At 46.7% G+C, this 24,645-nt stretch overlaps 2 protein-coding genes and 2 long non-coding RNA genes across 6 annotated transcripts in view; 2 read left to right on the top strand and 2 right to left on the bottom strand.

The window, feature by feature from the left end:
- Nucleotides 1-4,085, bottom strand: part of SBF2 (SET binding factor 2) — a 233,166-nt gene extending 229,081 nt beyond the window's left edge. The window contains 1 exon segment of the mRNA XM_068194618.1: nucleotides 3,809-4,085. Coding sequence (XP_068050719.1) covers nucleotides 3,809-3,863 — 55 coding nt within the window. The 5' untranslated portion in view covers nucleotides 3,864-4,085.
- Nucleotides 4,086-8,428: 4,343 nt separating this feature from the next.
- LOC137476385 (uncharacterized) overlaps nucleotides 8,429-24,645 on the bottom strand; it is a 35,946-nt gene continuing 19,729 nt past the window's right edge. The window contains exons 4-5 of one of the 2 annotated variants that reach the window (XR_011000335.1): nucleotides 13,895-17,346; nucleotides 8,429-8,900 (exon numbers count right to left, since the gene is read on the bottom strand). This is a non-coding gene — a long non-coding RNA (uncharacterized lncRNA). The remainder of the gene's footprint in view (nucleotides 8,901-13,894; nucleotides 17,347-24,645) is intronic. The other variant, XR_011000336.1, reaches the window with a different exon arrangement.
- ADM (adrenomedullin) lies at nucleotides 9,708-12,728 on the top strand. 2 transcript variants are annotated; one of them, XM_068194617.1, is made up of 4 exons: nucleotides 9,708-9,953; nucleotides 10,539-10,649; nucleotides 10,949-11,089; nucleotides 11,578-12,728. In XM_068194617.1, exons 2-4 carry the CDS (start codon nucleotides 10,552-10,554, stop codon nucleotides 11,879-11,881), a joined length of 543 nt encoding a protein of 180 aa, XP_068050718.1. In that variant the 5' UTR covers nucleotides 9,708-9,953; nucleotides 10,539-10,551; the 3' UTR covers nucleotides 11,882-12,728. The 2 variants fall into 2 exon arrangements, with proteins under 2 accessions (XP_068050718.1, XP_068050717.1); XM_068194616.1 differs by having other exon boundaries at nucleotides 9,716-9,953; nucleotides 10,536-10,649.
- LOC137476387 (uncharacterized) lies at nucleotides 21,151-22,257 on the top strand. The gene is made up of 2 exons (XR_011000343.1): nucleotides 21,151-21,442; nucleotides 21,788-22,257. It is a non-coding gene; the product is annotated as an uncharacterized lncRNA (long non-coding RNA).

Here is a 24,645-nt window from a genome sequence, read left to right as displayed (position 1 = left end):
CAGGAAAGCTGCTACAGGTGTATGGGAGAATTAATCAAATGCAGTCTTTGGAGCCTCTCTTCTTTATCCTTACCTTTCAGCTGCTGAGCTAAGGAAGACACAGAATGTTCTCTCTTTTACCTTTTCCAAGTATCACTGTATGTACATTCTAGGGATAATTTTATGATTAGGGCTTATACCAGCAAAACCAAAAACAAACAAAACAAAAAAGTCATTTTCTCATGCCCTTCTGTGATCTTTGCAAACATCTGTGTTCTTCCTAAATCCCATCCACATTCCATTATTCAGACATATTACATGAGAATTTTTTGGTGAAGCACATCAAACACACTTCAAAACCCATGAAAAAATAAAATGCATGAACAGTAAGGCCTCCTGGGATTTCTCCTAGCTGCTAACCCAGAATGCCTACATTTGGTAGAACCTTTGCTCCTTTCAGAGACTTCTGTAAGTGCCTTTTGTAGCCAGTTATGTAACAGCTTTATACTGTGCTGATAGGATGGGGGAAAATGTGGTTATCTACCTCAGCCAAGGTTCAGCTGAAGGCAAAATACACCAAGGTTGATTGCTTTACTCTGAAAAAGTATCCCTGAAATCCCTCATGCTTTCAGTGTTCAAACAAAAAAAAGGGGTTTAGTAAAGCTGGGGGATTTAAAAATCCGGTTTCTCCAACTCTGTCAGGACACTTAACATGCACTTCTGACAGCAGCTACTGCTGCTGCCGTTCTGAGCAGTGTCTCACAACGAGTTCTTAAAATACACAACATTTCATTAAAACGATGATCCACTGCAGCTCAGTTTTATGGTGAGAGACACAGACTGAGCAACTTAAGTAGGAATACAGAGCAGTGTACCTGAAACACAGAAAAAGCTGGGCGAATCAGGTCATCCTCAACACCACAAAGACTTCTCAACTCCTAAGCGCATGCACTTCTACTGACACAAAGCTCCTTCTCCGCTCAGGCAGAGCCTCAGTGCACCTTGCCAGGCATGAACGAACTGCCTGTCAGGCAAATTATCCAAGGGCTCCCCTCAGTCTCCTTGGAGCATGTAGGAGACCAAGGCACCTCACTAGCACCTTTGTGCCCAAGGCTCTAGGACCATTTCGGCCGATCTAAATTCAGAGTGCACTGATCTGTCTTTCAGCATGCTCCTGACCCTCCTTCATGCCAATACTGGCGTTCATCTGACATCCTGATGAGCCAGCACTGTTTGAAAAATGGGCAGGAAAGTAATCCAAGGACAATACAGCAACACCGGTAACACACCCAGCAAGAAAGGTCTTCTGGATGGGTGAGTATCCTAAAGTGAGCAGGATCCAAAGGAAGATTTAACACAATAGCAATGGCAGCACTAGGGCTGCTGTAACATCAATTTACACAGACCTAGACCAGAACAGGAATGGACTTTCACATGCTTGATTCCCAAAGGGATTTATTCAAGGTTCAAGGACAATAAAACCCTTCACTTCCCTGAAGACTATGCTGGATAAAAACCTGTAGCATCAATAACAAAGTGTTCCAAAACAAGAAAAAAATCTACAAATCTGCTCCTAAACCGCATAAGCACTGCATTTTAGAGATTTACAGCGGATGTTTTTTGAGTAAAGCCAGAAAATCACCTTTACCACGTTTTCAGGGGTAAGATATTGGCACATGTAAATAAATCCATATAAGCAGTGAAAGGAGAGCCAGCAGACACAGTGAGGCTTTCCTGGGAGAGCAGTCACTACTATAAACACCCTCAAGTGTTTATCATCCAAATGCTACTGACACACAGGTTGGGGGGAAGGGTCCAGCATTTTTGTTTGCTTGTTTACACAAAGCTATTCCACAGATTATGCCGGGGAAAAAAAGGAAACAAACAAACAAAAAAACCACTACAAAATGTAATTACACTCAGTATTACAATCAAGCACATTAAAACCAAGCCAGAAGGTAGCTGCAGATGAAAAAAAAAAAAGAAAAAAAAAAAAAAAAGAACATACTTAAAAATATAAAAGCTTCAAGGGTAGCTAGTCTATAATCCTAGAAATGTTTGTCCCCGCTTTTCATATGGAAGGAGGCATAATAAGTGCATCAAAAAACTTGAGTTTTATAAGAAAAATAAAGGTCAGTACTCCATGTATTATGGGATTGCATGTGGGGGTAAAGGAATTTGGAAAACAATGTATGCCTAGTCTTCAATAGAATGTTGTTCCTTCAAGCATTTTTCTTATGAAGCATTAAAGCAGCAACAAGTAATTTAAATAATAAAGTGTAAACAATTACTTTCTGGGCATGACCTTTTTAAATTAAGGTTCAGAAGTTATTTCTGAATCTGCTCAATTTCTGAATCTGCTCAATTTCACCCATGCAAGCAATTCTACAAAACTTCATGAGACAATTTATGTATGGGAAGTTAAACACATACTTAAATGCTACAGATGAAGACATTTTACAGACACAAAGCTTTCCAATGCAATCTGTAATTTCACTTCACATACTCTGTCAGATTGATCATACCCATGAAGCAAGCAGCCTACTCGCTTTGTCTTCTTAAAAGCACATCTGGGTTTTTTGGTGGCTTGTTTTGATTTGGGTTCTCTCTCCTTTGTCAGGGAAAATGTTCCAAACAGGAGAGAGACAAAAGGTCTTTATTTTTAAAATAAAATACTTCCTATTTTCACATGGCTTGATTTTGACAGTACAATTAGGACAAACCTATTATCAAATGGGGTGGGAGGGGAAACCAGGATGTAATTAATAGAATAATAATTGCAGAATAGTAAAATCCAAGACACCCTTAGCAGAACTTTGTAAGATGCTGCATCTTTAAACACACAAATATAATGATTTCTCTAAAAATTATATTTCTTTTTAAAAAATCCCATAGTCTGAGTTTATTAGCTGCACTTTTCGAATGAACAGATACAGAGGACACACAATTGCTACTTCAAAGAATTAGTCTGAGTAACAAACTTGAGTGTTGTTTGGTTTATGCATAGTCAAATAAATTAGGGAACATTCGACTGTTTAAAATATTGTTTATTAACAACATACATTCAAAGGATATCGCTCTGAAACACGCAGCACAAACACATTCCAGTTGACAATCACTTCGTTTTCCAATCAGTTTAAACACTGATTTGAGGTCTCTGCAGCAACAAAGCCGGTACCGTAACGGAGAGTTACGTAACACAAACCACTCTCTTTGCCCACAAAACGACAGCAGATAACACCACTTCCCCTTCCCCCAGCAGACAGGACGCATCCCGAGGCTTCAGGAAAAAGCACCCATTCCTTCCCCAAGCCGTGTGCGGCGCTCCCCCGGGGGACACGCGGCACCGCTCCACAGGCGATGGATGAGCAGCGAGACGGGCAAACCCCGCCGCTCGCCGAACGCAGCCTTTGTTCTCCCGGGAGGCGCGGCTGTCGCGCCCCAGCCGGCGGGACACAGGTGGGGACCCGGCAGCTCCGGCGCTGCCCCGCGGCTCCGGCCGCCGGGCCCGGCACGGCCGCGGGCCCCGTTTGAACCTGCCCGCGCTTTCGGGAAGGAACCGCAGCCGCTCCCGGCGGGCGGGGCGGGCCGGGGCCGCCCCGGCCGGTCGGTGCCGGAGCCCCTCCGCCTCCCCCTCGGGAAAGGGGGATTAACCCTTGGCTCGCCCCGCTGCCCTCACCCCCTCCTCCCCCGGCCGGACGCGCGCCCCGTGTGCGCCGCAGTCTCCTCCTCCCGCGGCCCGGCCGGAGGCGGGCGGGGGCCGGGGCCGGGCAGGAGCGCGGGGAGCGGCCAGGCACGGCGGGGCAGCGCTGCGCGCAGCCACACCTACCTGTCTTCTCGTGGTCATAGCCCACCACGATGAAGTAGTCGGCCAGCCTGGCCATGGCTGCGCGGGGCGCGCCTCGGCCTCACCACCCCAGCGGCTGCGGCGGCGGCTCGGGCCAGGCTCAGCATCCTCCGCTCCGCGCCCGCCGCAGGAGGAACGGCACCACCTCAGCCATGTTGGAGGCGCGGGCACGCCGTGCGCCTGCGCGCCGCCCGGACCGCTCGCCGTGACCCCGGGGCTGGGCGGGGGCTGGGGCGGCCCGGCCCGGCTGTCCCGCAGTGCCGCTGCCCCGGGCCGACCGCCGTGCCGGGACGCCGCCGCCGGCGCCGCGGCCTCCCTTCGCAGCCCCCCGCGGGCGGGGAGGGCCCGGCGGGGGAGGTCCGCGCCCCGCCCGCGCGGGGCTTTGTCTCCCGGCAGCCTCCCCCGGTGCGGTGGCCGCCCGGGGGGCGGCGGGACCGGGGCTCGTTCCCCTTACAAAAGACACTCGCGGCGGGTCGGAGCGCTCTGCGTGCCCGGGGAGACTCAAGTGTTTGAGCGGGGCTGCACCTCGCCGCTCCCGCGAGGAGCTGCCGGCGCCGGGCATCGCCCTCACTGAGGCTCCGCGGAAATGGAAGCCGGCGGCGAGATAACGGCGGCCCCGCCAGCCCGGCCCGGGGAATCGGGGATTGCGCTTCCAGAATGTGTCCCGGTCACGTTTTGCCCGGGGTGTGCGGGACGTGCCGCCGCGGGGGGAGCCGTGCCGCGGCCCCGCTGAGCTCTGTGGCGGTGCCGAGGGTCGGCACGGGTCCCCTCACGGCAGCACCCACGGCCCCGAGCGGGCTGTGCTGCCCGGCCCGGCCCTGCTGCTGCCCGCGGCTGGCTGCGCCGGGGCCGAGCCTGGCAGGGCACTGGCCAGCGGTGCCTCGGCGTGACCCGCGTGGCCTCGGACGTGCTGGCCCGGGCACGGGCGGTGGCCGCTGGGGCGCTCAGCGAGGCCGCGCCGGGAGCTGCCGTGGTGCTATTCATAACGTGCCGATGAGGCAGGCACCTTTTGGACCGTGGCCCTCGAAAGCACGCTGGGCTTTGCCAGCAAGTCGCGGAGATGCTGAGGTTAAACGAGCGGACAGTACAGCGCTTGGGTCGCTGGCGGAGCCTGCAGACAACACTGATAAACTTCTGTGTACGTCCCGTTCGACAGCACAGAGAGAAGACAGCGCGGAGGACACGGGTTGCACTCCAGCGAGGAGCAGTCGTGGGTGCCGGGCTGAGCGTGGAAGTGCAGCAAACTGGATTCGCTCCTGACGAGGGACCCAGTAGACAGTCATTAGTGGTCTCAGGGACATTTCTGCTTCAAACACGCCGTTCTTACACCTCTTAGCTGGGACATAGTGATGCAGTGTCTTGCTAATGAGCCAGATGCAAATTGGTCAGGAAGCTTCAGTGTTCCCGTTTGTGCCTTCTCAGCCGAGGGCAGAGGTTGACATCTCCTCGGAGTCATCAGCTTCGTGATTTAGCTGTTTGGAAGCAAATGACATGTGTAAAGATCCAATCCTAATACATTTCCTTGTTTAGGAGTAGAGAAAAATGTGTAATATATACATAAAAAAGATTGACCATACTTTTTGAGAAAGGGATGCTTTCTGTGGGGTCAGTTGCTTCTAGGTAGAAGTTAGGTAGGAATATCTTTGTTAAGTTGTGCATAGGCATTTTGGTTTCAGGACACAACAACAGTTCACAAAAGCAAAGGATAATGTTTTGTACAGCTAAACCTGGAGGGAAAGTTTAAAGACACTAAGAAATTACCTAATTTGGAGCTGAAATAGGACCTTAGGGTTATGGTATCTGCATTCATAAAAAGATTCAATATGCAATAACAAATCTCATTAGTAAAATCTCACTGCTCTTTTTACACAGCACCTCTACCAGGAGAAAATCACTCACACCTTTCCTAGGACATTAATAAATGCTGTTTTGAGAGAAAGATGTTTATTTAGTGATTTCCCAATAATGCTACTGCTCACTTTACAGCCTTGCTCCTTCTGCCATCTAGATCAGTACAGCCAAAGTTTATAAAGTTTATAAGAAGCGGCACATCTTAAATAAGAAACAGGAAGTTCAGTTGAGCTTATTTATTTCACAGAATCACAGAATTGTTTGGGTCAGGAGAGATCTTAAAGATCATGCTGTTCCAACCCCCTTGCTACAGGCAGGGGCACATTCCACTAGACCAGGTTGCTCAGACCCATCCAACCACACCATGAACTCTTCCAGGGAAGTGGCATCCACAACTTCTCTGGGCAACTTCCCTTAAGTATAGAGCAATCTTACATTCTTCTAGGACAAATGAAGAAGTGCAGCAGACACAGTGTTTGTTCACCTAAATTCTAGTGGAAAGTGAAACTGAATGCTCCTCCAGACCACCAAACCTTAATTCCCTCACTTGCAGCAGGGTAGCCTAGCTCCTCACAGGAGAAGCAGGGGCTCACAGAGGACACCAAGGCACGGGTCTCCACAAGCCCCTAGTCGTGTACTTACCCCAGGGGAAGACCTGCAAGGCTGCAGCCTCTCCAAGAGCCTGAAAGCACTCAAGGGACAATGTTGCCACGCTCTCACTGTGCACTTGCCAACAACAAGGTGTGAACACCCACAGTACCTTCTACAGTTCACTCCTCCTTCAGGAAGCAGGGAATTCACACTTTGCCTGCAGTCTCTATCCAGTGTCACCCCAGCCCATGCCAGAACAGGGGGGCAGCCATGACCCTGACCAGGTTTTCCCCTACCAATAGACATTCCCCACTGACTTTGGAGGCTTTGTTTGGTATACTCAAACCTACCAGACATAAGGCTCACCACAGCACCTCCAACGGGACTACCAAAATGGAATCACCCCTTTGTTGCTGTGCTCTTGGCACGGAGAGAACTGGCTGAGTGCAGGAACTAACAGTAAGGTTTTTCTGTGTGGAGCTTTTAGATCCTTCAGGGGGTGCCATTCTTCTATTAGTATTATCTTTCTGCTGATTTCATGCAGGCTGAAATACAATCCAGTCTATTCATACTCATGCCATATGAATTCAGAACAATTTGTTTAAACAAAGTGAAACATGCAAAGGCACTTCCACTGGCTTCAAACAACAGTTTTCTTCCATAATCAGCACCGAATATTTGCCTCACAATGATTCCCCATTGCTACCCACAGATTTTAAACCTTTTCTTTTCGAATAAATCTCAGCCTGAATAAAATGCTCTATTATAACAGCAACTCATCTTCACCATGTCCCTGCCAGAGCAGATACTTGTTGTAAGGTCTTCTGTATGGGAACACCAAGAGGTTGAATGGTACACCCAAGATAAGCAGTAAACAGGAGCTGGCTGCTCCTCCAGGCCAGCTTCCCGCACGGATGAGGCAGCATCCAGGAGACCCTGCACTTCACATCACACACCGGTCTTGCTGAACTGCTTGGCAATGCCTCAGACTCAAAGCTTGTGAATGATATTGCTATGGAGCATTCTGTGGAATTGCTTGTTTGTTTATTTTTTAAGGAAATAACTATTGGTGGAATAATTTTTTTAAGTGGTCACTGTTACATCATAGTACCAATTTAGTGACTATTGCTCATTTCCAAACTGCATGAGAATGCAAGTTCATAGAAAGAACAAAATGAGCATCTGAACAAAGAACATGATGTTTTGTGGTTGATTTGAACCAGCTTTACCTGCTGACGCCCTTTCACGAATCACATCAGCAACACACTGATCATTTATGTGTCAGAGTTTGCCACCTCATGAATTTACTTGAAGTAATTTTATATCACTGAGATGATAGTTACAGTCAGCATGGAAATCACATGGGAGTTGTGCTACTACTGTTATTACTATTCCTAAATCAATGCAGGATTTCTTTTTTTCTGCATTGTTTAGCTTAGAGTATACAAAATACACTTTCCGTTTAAGCCAAGGATTTTAATGAGGGGTTTTCCAGCATTTGAGGAAATGTGTTGGTGGGGTGTTTTTGTTTTTGGCTTTTTTTTTTTTTTACTGGAATGGGAGACTTAATTTGAGTCAAAGCAATGCTTATCACATAAAATCCTGCCTTCTCATTCGAAAAAAAAAAAAGTTAGATTCAGTTTAAACTTCTGCTAGTCAAGGAAATGCTTGAACACTTGAGCTGCCTCGTGAGGTCTCTAAAATTCAGCCATCGCGAGCTGATGCAGTCGTGCAGCTCTGGTCACGATACGGTCCCGTTCTAGATCACTTATTTTCCTATTTCTTCCTCCCTGTGTTTCGCCCCCAAGCCTCTCGCTCTGCCCGTTTGTGCTCCGGAGCCCGGTCCGAGGCGCGGGCAGCGGGGCAGCGGCTCCGCGGGGCAGCGGCTCCGCGGGGCTGCGGGCGGAAGGGACGGGGGCGAGCCCCGCTGGCTGCCGGCGCTCCGGGGCCGCCGCCGCGTCCCGCCCCGCGCTCGGCCGGGCAGGTGCGGCGGGCAGCGGATCCGGGCTCGCCCGGCGGCCGGCTCCGGGCCGGGGGACCGGCCTCGCCCCGCGAGAGCCGCGCAGGGGGCTCGGGGCAGAGGGGCTGATGCGATGGGGATCAGCGACAGGCAGTGCTGGCCCTCCCCGCCGGCCGGGTGATGGCAGCTCCCTGGCCAGCCTGTCCCGCACAGGTAGATGCCGGAGACAGAAAGCTCCAGATGTCTGGACGCTGCTGGGGAGCGGGGGGAGGGAGGGAGAGAGCGCCTTAGACCGAGTGAGCCGTGCACAGGAAAGTTTCCGTCATCCCCCTGCACATACCTCTCCGGGGTGTTGTTATATACCGCGGCTATCTAGAAAGGCACAGAGTCACGAGCACACACTCACTCGCCTGACTTTTGAAACGCTTTGCTTGGGGCAAGATGCGAGAGAAAAGTCTCACCAGCTCATTCCTTCCTGCCGAGCGTCTCTCGCTGGCCAGGGCACCCTGGCGCCCCAGGGCGCAGATCTCCTGGGGCATTTCCCTCCGTCCCGCCGAATTTGCACTGCCACAAGTAAGCGGAGACACGGTCCATCCGCTGCTCGCTTCCAGCACCCCCTGCGAAGCCGGACCGCTGCATTTCTGAAGCGTCACGGAGCAAAGGCGTTAAAGACTGTAAAAAACCCAACAACAAGGTTGTCAGACTAAGGTCTTGCTGCTGGCCAGACGGGAGAATGCTGTAAGAGACCCCGATCCTGCACTGGTTCAGCTTTCTGACCGGGAAGTAACCGCACTCACGTCCGTGAGGTTTGCGGATAGGGAACAGCACAAGGCACGGCGTATCTTCCCAGCGCCCGTAACCCCAGGCGTTTCAGTGACCCTGTGTTTGCCCCAAAGCAATGCCACTTGCTCTGTTCCAAGGCACAGAACTGGACTCTAACCTTCATCTGCCAAATCCATTTGAATCGTGATCTACTTGAATCGATCAAGTAAATCAAATGCATTTTGTTAGATAAAAAATGCACCCAAGTTAAGTCATAAATATTAATGATGCCCGATTTGCCACCTCATTACTTATGTAAAGAAGGCTGTCATTCCAGTTACTCATTTTAAATTCACGTTGTCCAAATATGGGTTTCTTTTTGGAACTTTGATATTTGATAGATTTTCATGGATTTTGGAATGGATTGAATCTGGTTTCCACTCCCCTGCTTTCACCCACCTGAAGCTAAGATGTCTAGAATGAGAAATTATGCTACAGACAGCATAAAAATAATTGTATTTCGGCGGTTAAAATGTTTGTCCCCGGTAAAACAGGCTGAGGGGCTCATCGGATTTTGCAAGTTGTGCCATGACTCAGAATCCTAAAAGCTGCCGTTATAATTAACAAAATACCAAGGGGGTTGTTTTAGATATTTTTCAATAATCCTCTTATTTCCACCCCCCCCCAATGTTGCCCCCAGTCCAGGTCAGAATGCTTAAGGAGTGCTTGAAATGTGGGGGTGGGGGGGGTGCCAAAAGAGAGATCGCCCAGCCACGCCAAGGTCCACCCACTTCTCCGCGCTGCTCTATAAAAGCGAGCAGTGGAGCGCAGAGCTCGGCAGTGATTACTTCACACACACACACACACACACACAAAGGAGGAGTTCTCGCTCCTCAGGAAACCCTGCAAGCTCGGATCGCTACTACAAAAACATTTGTCTCAGTGGATTATCCTCATTGTCAGGTAAGAACTATTTTTTTCCCCCGTCCTTGGCAGCAACAAAAGATTCAGGGGAGGTGGAACGCAAGTAAAATTCTACTAAATTTGGACTGTTTGGAAGAGTTTGGAGTTATGCTGTGGAGTCTTGCACTGGCTCTTGGCATCAGCTGCAGTTCACAACCTAAGATCCAGAACTAGCTGGTTCTGCGTGTGAATTGGGAAGAGGAGCTATCAGGGAATAAACTTCTCGGCAGCAAAACACTTGCTGGAGTTTGGAAACGATGCGTCCGATAGCCAGCTCTCTCTGATCTTATGGGTTTGCTAAATCCTAGTGCAAGCCGCTGGGGGTATTCTGGAAATCCTGCTGGTTTTCAGCCGCCTCTGCAACTAAACTCTCGACAAACGTAAACTTTGGAGGCTCTGTTATTTACTCTGTGATAAGTTGTTGAGCAAATATTAGCTTCTGGTTCATATCAGACACAAAGTCCCCGGTAGCCTGGGGGCTCTGCGAGGGAAGGAGGTCTCTGGAATCACCAGGAATAAAGGACAGTCCTTACTTGACTTTTATTAGCAAGCATGCTTATAGTCCTTCTCTTTTCCTTCCAGCAGGAGCCCAGCCAAAATGAAACTAGTTCACGTAGCCCTGCTCTATCTCGGCTCTGTGACTTTCTTCGGGGTGGATGCTGCAAGGGCGGACGTAGCGACAGAGTTCAAAAGAAAGTGAGTATCGGAGCGCGCCCTCCTGCCAGCGCCCCGCGCCGCGCGTCGAGCTGCCGAGCCCCCGCGCCTGGGTCCGGCAGCGATCAGAGGCACTGGATTCCCTGCAGAAATTGCTCAGCTCCTTAAAGGCCTCGTGCCCTTTCAGGAAACATTGACTGGGGGGAGGAAAAAAAAAAAAAAAAAAAAAGAAAAAAATCTCGGCGCTGGCAAAGATTTTTCGCCTCTCGAATCTATTTGGTTTGGCTCCCGCCCTGCAGACTTGCGATAACAGGCTCTCCTCTTCCCTTGTGCTCTTTCAGATGGACGAAATGGGCACTAAGCCGAGCCAAGCGGGACGTGAAGCCTGCGGGCTTGCTCCGAGGGCTGGGGGCAGCCGCCGACGTGCTGCCTCTCATACGCACCCAGGACGTGAAGGAGGATTCCCGAGTCTCGCCTCCCAGGTAAATTCCAGCCCTTCCTGGGCTCGGGCACTTGCTCGAGACACTGGAAAGTTTCGGGGTCCCCTCGTTTCCGGGTGTTTAGGGTTATTCTCGCTGTCGATCCTCCCCGCCCCAGAGGCAGGTCCTGCCCGGGCTGCCCATCGCGCTGAAAGCAGCCTCCCGCCTTCCTTTCCCCGCGCTCTTTAGCTGGCGGGAGATAGTAGCGCCTTTGCTGCGAAAGCCAGATATAAATAGTAACTCGAGCCTTGGATGCGTAGGAAAAAGTAACAGCCGTAAACCGGCGGGGCCTCTCCTAGCCGGGGCAGCAGGCTCTGATCCGCGCTCCCGCGGAGGGCACAGCCGGGACTGCTGGGGGGCAGCTGGGTACCGTGGGGACGAGCCCGTCTCCAGCCTCGGGGCTCCCTGCCCTCCCTTTCTCTCGCCCACCGGGTCCCCTCCTCCGGGCCCCCACTGCGCTCTTCTCATGCCCGCTCTCTCTCTTCCTGCAGCAACCGGGAGGATGCTCACATCCGCGTCAAGCGCTACCGCCAGAGCATTAACAGATTCCCCCACTTCCAAACAAAGGCGTGCCGCTTCGGGACGTGCACGGTGCATTGGCTGGTCGACGAGCTCCACAGGGCGGCCGTCAACGATAGGAACGATGCCGCCCCCCCAAACAAGATCAGCCCCCAGGGCTACGGCCGCCGGCGACGCTCCCTGCCCGAGCGCCGCAGCCCGGCGCGCTCCCCCAGCTCCGGGCGGCGCCCACGGACGCGCCGGGCGCAGCCCCTCGCCGCCGTCCTCGGAGTCTGAAGCGCCGCAAGACCCGGCCGAGGCCGCCTCGACGGATGGACTGAGGCACGGGCTGAGATCCGCCAGGATTCGCGGAGAGCGCCTGCCCGGGCGGGACCCCGGCGCGCCCTCCGGGGGAGCTGAGAAGGCAGCGGACGCTGCGCCCCCCGCCCGCCACGGACTCTGGCCCTCCCCGGCCGGGCACCGCCGGCTCCCGCAGCCGCCGCCGCCCGCGACGCGAAGGCGCCGCCGCTGCTCCCGGGGGGCCGGGCGGCCCTGGCCGCCCTCCCGCGCCCCGCCGCCCCGAGGAGGGGATGCTCAGGGGGGGACCCGCCGGTGGGCGACGGGCCCCGGCCTCGCCCTCTGCCCCCGAGGGCTGGAGGGTGCGCGTCAGCCGTGGGCAAGGACAAGCCGCCCTCGTCTGCTCTACCCTCTGCGTTATGTGCACCCGGCAGGGAATCGGACACTCATTAGTCCCTGCGGGGACTGCGATATACTTGAACGTCACAGAGAGGAAAAGTGCAATTGTACGTGGTTTTTGTTAATTATAAGTGCGGTGTGTGTGGATCACGAGATATGCATTGGTATTTAAGATTGTTCTGTGCCATGTCTTTTTTTTTTTTTTTTGGAAAAATATATTTTATTTTTATACGGTTTATATATATATATATATATATATATATATTGCATAAGGGCATTTTAAAACATTGTATCCCCTCTATTTTTCATATCATGAATGTCAAACGTTAAACTCTTTTTCCATACCTTTTTTTATCTTGCATTCCAGACTGGTGAAAGATATAGAGAATGTATCAGCTGTTCTCCATGGGTAATATGTGAAATAAAATAAACACAATTACATAAAACACTTCAGTTATGTTGTCTTTAGTGGGGGCAGTGGTCAAGATGAATCATTTCTCACTGTGTTCAGTCCTACTCATGCTAAGCTAGAATGGCAGTCCTGGGACAGACCAAAACTCTTCCCTTGCACTTTGTTAGCAGCCACCTTATCTCATCAAATGGAGTAATCTCCGAGCCAGCAATGCATCCGAAAATTCCAGGGCAGGTCTGTGGAGAAGGCTCTAAGGCTCTTTTCTGCCCACATGTTCAAGCCAGGGCTGAAACGTGTCACAGCTTGGATTGATCGTGCAAGTTTATTTTTTGCCCTAATTAATCAGAGAAACAACTGCACACTTCAACATTGCACAACAAAGTAACAGATTTATTGAGGCAGCACGTTCCAAAAATGGTCATGGCAGCTTCCAAGGTTATTTATGTTGAAGGATTTCCTGGGCCACAGTTCAGGTTAAAGTTAAACGGTGACCGGTTCAGTGTGGGGAGAACATTTTGGATAAAAGCTTATCATGAGGGATTTTGTTGTTTTGTTCTTTTTTTGTTGTTTTGTTTTGTTCTCCTTCTATTTTTTTTTAAACAAATTCCAAGCACAGACCAGAAAACAAATGTGAAACTGAACCTTATTAATGCACCACCAGCACCATCTATTGGTGTCTACTCCTTGCACTTGAGGAAAACAAACCTAAAACCTAATCAAGTGTATTTGAATAACTTACTGGGTGAAATGAAGCATTTCCTCTATTTTACCATGTCTCTGAACATAGTGAACATATACAGGAGGGGACTGGGGAACAGCAGAACTCAATGCCTTTAGAAAAAATAAAGTGGGCATTTAATTTTGTTTACCTAATATTAAATTCCTCAAGAACATATATTTACAAGAAAAACTGAAAAGAACTGGCAATGACACCTTTCCAGGAAACTGCTGCAAAAACCTTGGGTAGGAATCTCTTGATGAGATACTTGGCATGTAGTCATGATTTTTCTTTCCAAACTTTGAAGTTCTGCTCAGAATTGCCTATTTTTAGTTACTTTCTAAGCACTTTCAACTTAGATTTTTGAAATCTGGAGAGGTGGATTTTCCACTTGAAACATTATTTTAAAAAGAAAGAAAACCAAAGATAATGATACTTTGCCAGTTTTAATTACCTGTTTGTTAACAGCTGGAAGAGAATTTACCGGTCTCCTGCCCTTGGCCTTTCTGATCCAGATTTTGCAAGATGTAAGGGATGACACAAATGCATGGTCTTCAGCACAAGGTATAGCTGCCAGCTGAGAAACAAGCAAGTGGAACCTGGAAATGAGAATTGTTGCTGTTACAAGTTCAGTGGTGCTTGCACTGAGAAATTACAATTTGTGGGTGAAAGCGTGATCCTACTTAATGTACACAGCACAAGAAAACAACGGCAACAGAACCATCCCATTTAATAGCTACGTTTTCCCTGTAAGTTCCACAGTTAGTATTTTTACATCTAAATTTGGGACAGAAGGCTGGATTGGGCTACAGTGTGGTTAAGTATGTACTTGCCAACTAGTTCCTTTTGTTTGTATTGATCTTTTTTCTTCATTTCCTGCCAAAACCCCACATAGAGTACCTTTTCTTCCCTCCATTCCTCTTCACTGGTGGAAAACACTTCACTCAAAGCTGCAAGACCCTGCCCTGAACCAGACAGGGCTCAAACCAGCCAGCTGGTGCAGGATGGCACAATTCTGGCCTGACTGGAGTTTAGGAAGTGCAACTTGTGTTTGGAAGGACCAAGAGCACCACCTGCCGCGCCTGTAAGGAGAAGCAAAACTCTCTGCAATAAATGGCAACCAAAGAAAAGAAAGATTGGGGTTTTTTAAGTTCCCTCCATTCCCCCACCAATCTTTGAAACCATGTGTTTTAAAGCACAAGCACTGCTGAAGGAGAGATGTCAGGAAGTAGTGAGCAGCCCAAAGATGGCACACTCTTTGAGTGTAAAGAGCAGACAAGGAAACCCTGGAAACACAATGCCAGTGGATTTTGGCTAACCTAGGCTAGACAGACTCAGTTCTAGGTTTCAGGGAATGGGTTTATAAGGGGTAGAATATATCAAGACAGCATCCTCTCTTCTCATCCATTTCTGCACCAGCCCCACGTGCAATTTGCCCAGGTGAAAGCTCTTCCTCCTGCCCAAACAGGGGATGATACTGAAAAACCCTGTTGAAGCATCTTTTCACTTCATCCCATAAAGCAAAATGTTGGGCGTGGATGCTTCAATAGTGGCTGAAGTTCATCCATGATCTAGATTAAAATCTCTGACAAGTGTAAGGATTTGGGGTTTCAGGGAGAACAAGACTGGGAAACAGCACATGAAAGAGAGCATCCTCCTGTAACAGCAGAAGTTCAAGAAGAACTTTGTACTTAGGTCAAAGCCAGCTTATGCTGTAATGTATCAGATGAGAAGTGGGAGATGTCATCAAATGCCTCCAAAATCAGGAGCATCTGTTTACACACCACCTTAGTTAAAATATTCGTTTCTAAGAACAATCTGGTGTCCCACAGGACAGTATTTCAAAGGCTGCTAAAAACATGACTCGAAGTTCAAACACTGTTCTAAATGAAAGTTAAGTTTTGCAATGGTAAATATGTATTGGAGCAGGAATTCATCCTTGTCCACCAGCCTGTTCAAGAGCAGATGCCAAAGGAGTGGTCACCATTCTCAGCACAGCCTCCACAGCAAAGTGTCAGAAAAGTTCATGGAGTATTCTTTAGGAGTGATTACTGTGTTTTGTAGCTACCCTAGGGACACCCTATGGCAGACAAAAAAATCTATTCTATTTAATTCTATTCTATTTAGTTAATCTAGTCTATTCTATCCAAAATTCACTATAGACAAATTTTCATTACCAAAATGGATTCCAAAGGCTATTTTTATTTCAAAAAGTTTTTTGGGCTTCATTGTTAGCTCTACATGGAATGATGTCAAAGTGCCTAAAATGCTGATATATACAAGGACTTCCCCATGAAGCCCTAGTGCAGGTCCCCTAACCTGGAAGAGGAAAACAAGTAATTATTTTTCTTTTTCCAGTTGGTACCACGACATTTTCTTTATGCAGCCGTGTCACATGAACAACCGCAAAAATTGTTTGTTCTCCAGTTACATCAGAAAGTGGTCAGAGTTCTTCCACGGTTACCTAGGAACAACTTCTACAGCATCCAAAAAGTAGAGACGCCGGTGTACTTACAGATGATTATCAAAATCTGCAAAGCATCTCGGTCCGTGCTAAGGAGAACTGCAGTCAGGTGCCAGATATAAACTCTTTCTGCAAGCACAATGACAGAAAGGGGAATACTAATGAATACTTTGGCACATATGAAGCCTTTTCTGGCTCATTGAGTACCCAAAGGACAGCAAGTCATAATTAAAGCCAATAATGGCAACTCCAGACAGCCATCCAAATAGTTTCCTTGTGCCGTCAATTCACCGTTTCATATTATCTCACATCATACTTAAGTAGTGTGGAGCACACAGGCATCAGGAGAAAGAATTCCAGCATGACTGACTACAACCAATAAGTAAATCCAATTATGCCTAATTAAAATCTATTTGTTGCATTCACAAGGGTTTGCTTTTATTATCCAAATATTTTTTAAGGAACAGGGTTTTTTTTCACCAAAAAATTTGTGTCAGCTTTGAAATTGTTTTAATCTTTAAATACTTAATTCTTTGGAGTGAGGCCATGTATCCTTCATGAGAAGAAGGAGCATAATTTGTTCATGAGGTAAAAAACTTTGCTATGTAAAAGCCTTTTTACTACAAGCTATGTACACTAGTCAAAATGCTTGGTAATGTCTCCAGATGAAAAACAAATGGTCCCATTAAGACTAGAATCCATGTTAATGATTTGATAAGACTGGAGTGTTTTGCATGCAACATTCCCAGCAAACACAACAGCAGTGAGGATGCCAAATGAATTTTTTTTACTTTTTTGATTCTGTGATAACTTTTACAAAACATTTAACTAGACCTCCTTGATTCTCTCATCCACTTACAAAATCCTGGGGTTTTCCAAAGTCAAGAAAAATATGTTCTAGCCATTGAAGGCACATTTTTTGTAATAAATTCTGACTCTGAGAATAGGTTTGCAAAATAAGTATTCTTCCAATACTTTCTGTAAGTTGTCACTTCTCTGAAAATTACATGCAACTTTTCCATCAGTTATAAAAAGGTTTTTATTTTCTCCATACTTTTCTAACATGGTGTAAAAAAACAAACAAATAGATGTCTGGGTCTTAATCTCTGATGTCCAGCAGTAGGGGCAGAAATGGGAGAACAAACAAGCCGGATCTTATCTGTTAGTTCAGGAGCAGACTGAGCAGCTCATCAAACAAACACGCTTTTTGTCCTTTTAAGAGGTGGTTTCTGTGACAGGAGTTCCATGGCGCTGAATCACTCCAAGACTGAAAGGCACCGTGTAATTCATCCCCCTGCTGTTACAGCACAGCACAGGAGGGTGTGTGTGCTCCTCCTTTCCCCTGATGTGACCCAGCTCTAGTGTCTCTCTGCTGGAAAGCACCCAACTCTCAGAGACCACCACACTTCCCTGCCTGCCCAGGAGGGCTCAGGAGCAGGTGTGAGCTGCACACTGGAAGAGGACAGCTGCACCTTGTAAAATATGTCTGTTCTCTTTAGAGACAAGGAAAAAGTGAGGGATTTTAAATCCCTTTTCCTAAGTAATTTTTTTCCCGAGGCTGTGCAGCCCTGCATCTCATTCTGCATAAGGAACACATTCACAGTCTAGCCTTTATTGATAAACATGAAAAAGTATGCAACTGGCATATATCATTAGTCTCCTTACTGCCTACAGACATCAGACATGCTGGTGTGATGAACTGGTGAGCCAGATAGGAATCTCAGCAACAAATCCCAGGTCCAAGACTGATCCTATCTAATTGAAACAAAACTTCTACTGACTTCAGCAGGAAGAAAATCTAAGCCCCAGCTTTCTTTCAAAAACATGTCTATTTTTATACCAAAAAACTGTATTGTAAATTTTGCTTTATACTTCATTTATTCCCAATTTCTGGTTTTGAACACGGAAGAAACTATTAAAAGATACGAGTAAGGAATGGGATCCCTGTTAAAAAGAAGGAACACAAATCCAGACTCTCCATTTAATCTGAAATGAGTTCAGCAATGTATGCTTATTGCTGCTGCTCTAAGTGGATGTGGTGCTGCTGGCAGTGACAACTTCAGCAAACATACATGTGTCAAGTGCGTCACTAAATGTGTTCATGAGCAGGGATGGAATCCCAGAAACTTCCAGTGCTGTTGTCCAAAACCCAGGCTTCATTTTTTATTTAACACAGTAGGACTTTGGAGCGTTTTAAACAGTAAGACTTTATACAGTAGCATTTCCTTCCTCCTCTTTTTGCTCTTTATGTTTTAAAAAAAATATTGCTACCTATTTTGAAGTGTTGGAGAAGGATGTATCTGGACAGCTCAAGTGAGAGAGGAATTCCGTAGCTCACAGCAGAGACCGGCAGTCAATCAAAGTGCACACACCAGCACTGTTATAATATTTGCACAAGGCCATCAGTATCTGTTTAATGAAGGATATAAAGAGATTTGCACAAAGAAGTGAGTCCTACAGAGATGAAAATGACTTACTGAGAAATAGTTCACGTCCTTTCACCCCAGCCTGATTTAAATTAACTCCTGGTAATGGGGGAAAAACAACCCCTTACGTTACAAGTGCATGAGGGCCAATAAACCTGATTTATTGTCTTAACCACACTGCAAGACAGACAGAAACAAATGATACGTTTTTTCCATGGAATGTTGTTAGAGTGTGTGCACAAAGGTATTTTCCTTCTCCTGGTGCATCTGTACAACTTTGCTGCCATCTGCTGCCTCCTGAAGACAAACAAATCACTCTAAAATGAGAGCTGGATGCCAGTGGCACGGGGCTGCTGCCAGTGGGGAGGGAGGCCTGGCTTTAAAAGTGTTTTGTAGCTGCCCTGGGCTGGTTACTCAATATGCTGAGTAAGGCAGAGACTCAGATTTTTCATTCCTCCCGAGCTTTACTCAGAAACCGCAGGAACAGCACAATACCTTTACATATTCCGAGGAGATGAAGAAAGGAACCAGCATGATACCACTTTTGCCACTCTGGGCTACCAAGAGAACAGTAGCAGCATTTTTTGAGAAAATAGTTGTTTTCAAGGTGTGACATGAAGAGATAAAAGGAGAACACTGGCTCCTGTGCTGCAGGAAGGACTTACTTGCTGAAGAGTAAAGAAGGCTGAAGTTAGAAAAGACCAGTAATGCCTTTTCAGGAGAACTCACAATTGGAGAGATGTGCACATGCTCTTCATTTCTACACACAGAGCTCTTTCAAAGGCAGGAGTCAGAACAGTGTGCTGAGTCAGACTGACCTGTTTCTCTGCCTCAGGCATAAACAACACCATCTCAGCAGTAGTCAGGTATGAGCTGTCAGCTTCCACAATCAGAGAACTGAAGTTGTACATCTAACTGTTACAAACAGGAGGGATTCTTTTCAGAAGAAAAAAAAATATATATGCTAGATTGAAATTACAGTTGTATTTACTCTACATAATTATGTAACTTATACACACAATATGATACAAGTACTCTTATTTTAAGGAATAGCATGTTGCAAAATGTTTTCATTATAACATATAATCCAAAAACGCACAAGAAGGAAGTATCATATCTGGTATGAAAGGCTGCTTCAAATTCTACCTGAGAAAGCTCGAGACAGTAGAAGTGTCTTTTAAAATATTGTAAAAATATCTTGGCTGATATGAGGGATTTTTAAATTTTATTTTTAATCCTGCCAAGTAACTCAATCAGGCATTGAAAAATGGACCTTCCATCAATACATTTCTTTTCATGTCTGTGACAGTAGAGTTGCTTCAAAAATTATATTCTGTATGATGCTGGTATAGAAGATTCAACCCTTTATTTATAATGGGTTTAAAATAAGTAGCTGAAATGGTTTGGAATCAGTGCTGGTTACCTTTGCTCTCTCCTGGATGCACAGGGATTCACTAGTTAGGGCACACCATGGACCTTCAGCCAGGACATTACTTCATGGACTTCACATAGATCATGGAAGCACAGAAACACAGACAAGTAAACACACCTGCCCAGGCTTGAGAAACAGGCCTGCTGTCACCTCCAGGGCACAGCATCAATAATAACCATGCAACCCACACACATGTCAGCCCTCTTCCACTGAAGCCTGGAGATCCCTGGAGGAGGCCCCCAAGTGAACAAGCCCACTGAGAACCTAAAGAGCAGCACTCAGCAGCCAGGGCACCTTCCTTCAGTCCTGAAAAAAAGGCCTGTGCAAAACCCAGTCTAAACAGTCCTTCTACTGCAAAAATAGTTGCTAGGGGACTCCAGAATTCAGTCAAATTAGTATTTTGAAATAGTGGCTTTTATATATAAATATATCTGGAAATGTTTTCAAAATGCTATTTCAAATTCTGTTCTAGATCTTGTTTTGTTTTCCAGTTAGAATTCCATTTTATTTTCTGACTAAAACCACAGCACTTTGAAGCCACCAGTTGCTAAATTAGACTGGATTTTAACTCTGACAGCTCTCATGTATTCAAGGTAAGTGGGAGTGGAGAGGAAAAAAAAAATCTGTGATGGAGAAAGGAACCAGAGTTGTGTGATAGGCCACATCAGAGATGCTGAGGGAGAAAAGTGACCTTCCAGCTCAGCGTCCAGCAGCAGCACGAAGTGGGTGCGTTGGACATCATCAGGAAGGGTACTGAGAATCATTAAGGTGGTAGATGAGGTGAATGAATGTGAAGTGCCACTCATCAAACCCTGCAACATTACAACAGGGGCTGGGGCTGGGGAAGGCGCTGATACCGGCAGGGGAATGGTATCACAGATAACAGTATCAAAGCAGAAGCTACAGGCAGCAGGCAGAGGTGTGCCTCCTAATCCAGTGATGTGGGAGGGTATGAGAACAGACCACAGGAAGTGGCCAGGTTCACACAATGTCCCTGAACAGTAGCTCTTTCACTGTGGGAGACTGGCCCAGCACATTGGCCCGGCCAGGCTGGGGTTCTGACCCAGTCAGGCATGTCTGTGTTGTTGTGAATAAAGCCCCTGTGTTGAGCATCCCCTCCATGCAGGGAAAGCCACTCTGCTGTGCTGTACTGCAAATGCGAATGCTGGCTGGGCTGTAGCAGATGACTGGGAAACTGGCTGGTGAGGGTGTGTGGGGTTAGAAACACACACTTACTTACCCCATACCATACACCAACAGGGCTGCTCAACCCGAGCGCCCACACACCCTCCAGCAGCAGCCTGAAACTCTCTAGGACCAAAAGGTTAGAGGAAAGTTACCTCTTGTCAGTGAGGCCCTGCAGTGCAAATAAAAAAAGAGACTCAACATTTCTGGAAGCAGAACAACTCGCATTGAAGAGTCAGTAATTGCCACTATTGTCACAAGTACTTGGGAGGATTATAGAAACAGCACTGTTTAACTACTTCAAAAGTGCTGCAGAGTGGAATAAAATATATTAATAGGAACTATTCTAGCCATGTTCTGCTATTTCTTAATTGCTGCCTGTTTATGAACAGTGTGTCAGCGCTTCTCGTCAACCACTGTAGCAAGAGAGAAATCACTTCTTTTGGCTTCAGTTGAGAACAGAAGAGGTCTGTGATGTGCTCTATAGCTTAACTGAATGATTCAATAAAAGAAAAAAATGCACAGGTAAGAAGCTTCTTCTTTGTTTTCATGTGTCTTGCATATTATTGAAGGCACAGGTTTTTGTTGACTAAGGGTTTTACTTTTACCCTGCTTTCTTACCAGCCTCTCTGCTGATGAAGGATGAATAGGGAAAGTGTTGACCTTTCTCTCTATGTTCCAGTTAATAAATACAAATAACACTTTCTTGCATCTGTGCCCAGTTTGGATAAAACACAGTCTGATAGATACTGTATCCCAGATGTTACATCTGATAATTAGGATGCTTTAAAATGTAACATAGCTGAATGTTATTAAAACCACTAAAATAAAATTAAACCTCCATCCCTGACTTTTTTTTTTTTTCTGCAGGAAAACACAGGTTTTGCCTTGAAAAGGTCAGAGTAGAGAAGAAGCATGATGATGTAGAGGAAGATAACTTTCAATTCTAGCTTGTCTGTATTAAATACTTTGCAATAAACTGCTCATTATTTGCCTATCACAGGCAAAACAGCCAGTTGGTGAGCTCTGTTGCTTTTGTGCATTCTAACACACTTCTAGCATGATCCAGAAAATCCAGGCAAGGGGTAATAGATGTGATTACATGACTTGTTATCTTAAATGGTTTCATATGTGGTATTTGCTTCAGTTATTTGACATGACTCAAGTTGACCTCATTGTTTGTATGCTTGAAAGGGAACAATTATGCAACTGCTAAATGGTATGGAAGACAGCAGTGCCACATGAGACAGGAAAGAAAATAGGAATGCAATGTCTACTAAGCTGTCAAAATGTCTGACACCAACATAATAAGTTTATTTTCTTTGTATGGTCCTCTACTACAGAGTAATGAAAAGCTAACATTCATGCTGTAAATCTGGATTAATCATGACAACTTGTAGCTTTTATTGTCATTTGGAACCTACAATTTTTGTGGTTCTTTGTATATTTTCTGACAAGTTTTGCATTTGCCAGAATAACAAAAAATAAAATTATTAAAGAAGACAACAGTGGCACTAAAAATAGCATTTTATGACAATGCTGTCAAATGATAACATACATTAAATGATGCATATGTATCTTTAGTTACAAAATCTTTGTATATACTTAATGTGAGTTTGGCAACATCTTACAGAGGATGTTGAAGCAAGTACATCTTTAGTTTTATCAGTGGTTTACAAAAAACACTGATGAAATAACATAGCATTAATTAAAACTGGACAAAATGCAAACACTATAACTTCCTTGTTAGTGCTGACCTACTTGTAATGCATTTGTATTAACAAGTTAGAAAATGAAGGATGGAAGAGTCCTGGAAAATTCACTGGTATCTATTTAATCTGGTTTTCTTTATTTCAGTTTTCTTGGCAGCTATTTCACATTTTTGTAAGGCAAAGCATGCAACATCTTATGAAACTGCAAGGCATCCTCTGAAAACTATTTTGCTTGATTTCAAACCACCTTGAAGCCTTTACAGAGGTTATAAACCAAGGACATCCTATTGCTGTGCAGCCTCTGACTCCAGTCTCCTCTTACCCAACATCTGTGGCCAGTGAGTGACCGGCTGGCCAGCACCCAGCTGAACCAGCACAGCCAGCCGCGTGCTGGGCTCCAAGGTGAGCCCTTCCTGCGGGCTCCGTAACAAACCAGCTTAACTAGGATTGCCACAGACTGCTGAAGGTACCTCAAGGCAGTGCTAAACCATGCCATAATTAAAGAGTTTATTGGGCATTTGGTACCGATCCCAGTGTCCTGACCAAAGCCCACACCTGAGGAATTGCACACGGTATTCCCTAGTTTTTTCTCCTCTCTCTGTGTTTTCTATTCCCTGTTCTGCAGGTCTCTGGGGATGGTCAAGAAATGCTCCAGTGAAGAACTGGAGAAAGGAAACTTCAGAAAAAATAGTAAACATCTTTGGCTTTCACACAGTGTTGGCCATCAATGTGTGCTGGTTTGCTACACAGCATAGTAAGCTTTCCTGGTCCTAGGGGCAGAATCATTGATGCACATGGAGAAGGCAAGAGCCTAGAGAAGGTGTGTGCTGCTTTGGGGCTGAGGTAATTGTCAGCACACTGGCTGGAATGGAGCTGTGCTTTGGATTTGTGCTGAACACAAAGTTGGTAATATAGAGATGTTTTTGTTATTGCTGAGCAGGGCTTGCACAGAGATGAGACCTTCTCTGCTTTCCGTAGGTCTCGCTGGTGAGAGAGCTGCAGGTGCACAAGAAGCTGGCAGGGGACACAGCCCAGGATTGTGTGACCCCAAGTGACCACAGGATATTCCGTGCTGTATGGCATCCTGCTCAGTATATAAAGTGGGGGAAGAAGGAAGCGGGGCGACGTTTGGAGTGATGGCCTTTGCCTCCCCAAGTCACTGGTAGCGTGAGGGGACCCTGCTCTCCTGGAGATGGCTGAACACCTGCCTGCCCACAGGAAGAAGGGGACTCATTCCTTGTTTCGCTTTGCTTGTGTTTTGCATGGCTTTTGCTTTTCCTATTAAACTGTCTTTAGTTCAAGCCCATGAGCTTTGCAGCCTTTCCCCTTCTGATTCTCTCGCTGATCCCATGGGACAGAGAGCGAGCGGCGGCCTGGAGCTTGGTGCCTGCCTGGGGTGGAACCACGACACCATGACAAAGCGTTCTTTCGGAACAGGAAGGCCACTGCTGCCAGCTCTGAGGGAGGCAGACATTGGTGCCTGAGGATTTATTAACATTTTCCCCAGATGATCTTGCCTCCAGATACTGGTTTCTTTCAATATGTGAGTAGGAAGATCAGTTTTAATTAGCATGACTTTAAAGATGACCGAAGCAAATACCAATTACTGTCAGTCAACAGCATGATTACTGCTACCTCAGACACATTGCAACAGAGGAGTGGTTGCTTTATTTATGTGTTAGAAGTGGATGGCAAAGGAAAGCAAATATCCTGATTTAGCTCACAGCCTTGGAATCAAGAGGAGGAGAAAAACATTTTTGCTTGCCATGACACATTTAGTGTTTTGTTCTGGATTTCCTGGGATTTCTCTCAAATATTTAGTACCACAGAAACAAGAGAAAAAAGTAAATATATCAGAAGCCCTCAGAGCAGAGGGCTTTTGTCTCCTTTGTAGCACTCATTAGCCCAGATGCTCCTTCCTAAGTTCAGTGCTATGGCATTCCTTGTTGGAGGTTTCAGAATGATTATCCCAAGCAGAATGCCTTGGGAAGGCAATGGTTTCTCTGCATGTGTCTA

Source organism: Anomalospiza imberbis, chromosome 6, assembly GCF_031753505.1.
Source record: "Anomalospiza imberbis isolate Cuckoo-Finch-1a 21T00152 chromosome 6, ASM3175350v1, whole genome shotgun sequence".
Lineage (NCBI taxonomy): Eukaryota > Metazoa > Chordata > Aves > Passeriformes > Viduidae > Anomalospiza > Anomalospiza imberbis.
The sequence above is the reverse complement of the archived record's forward strand: the minus strand, read 5'-3'. Positions and strand labels throughout refer to the sequence as shown.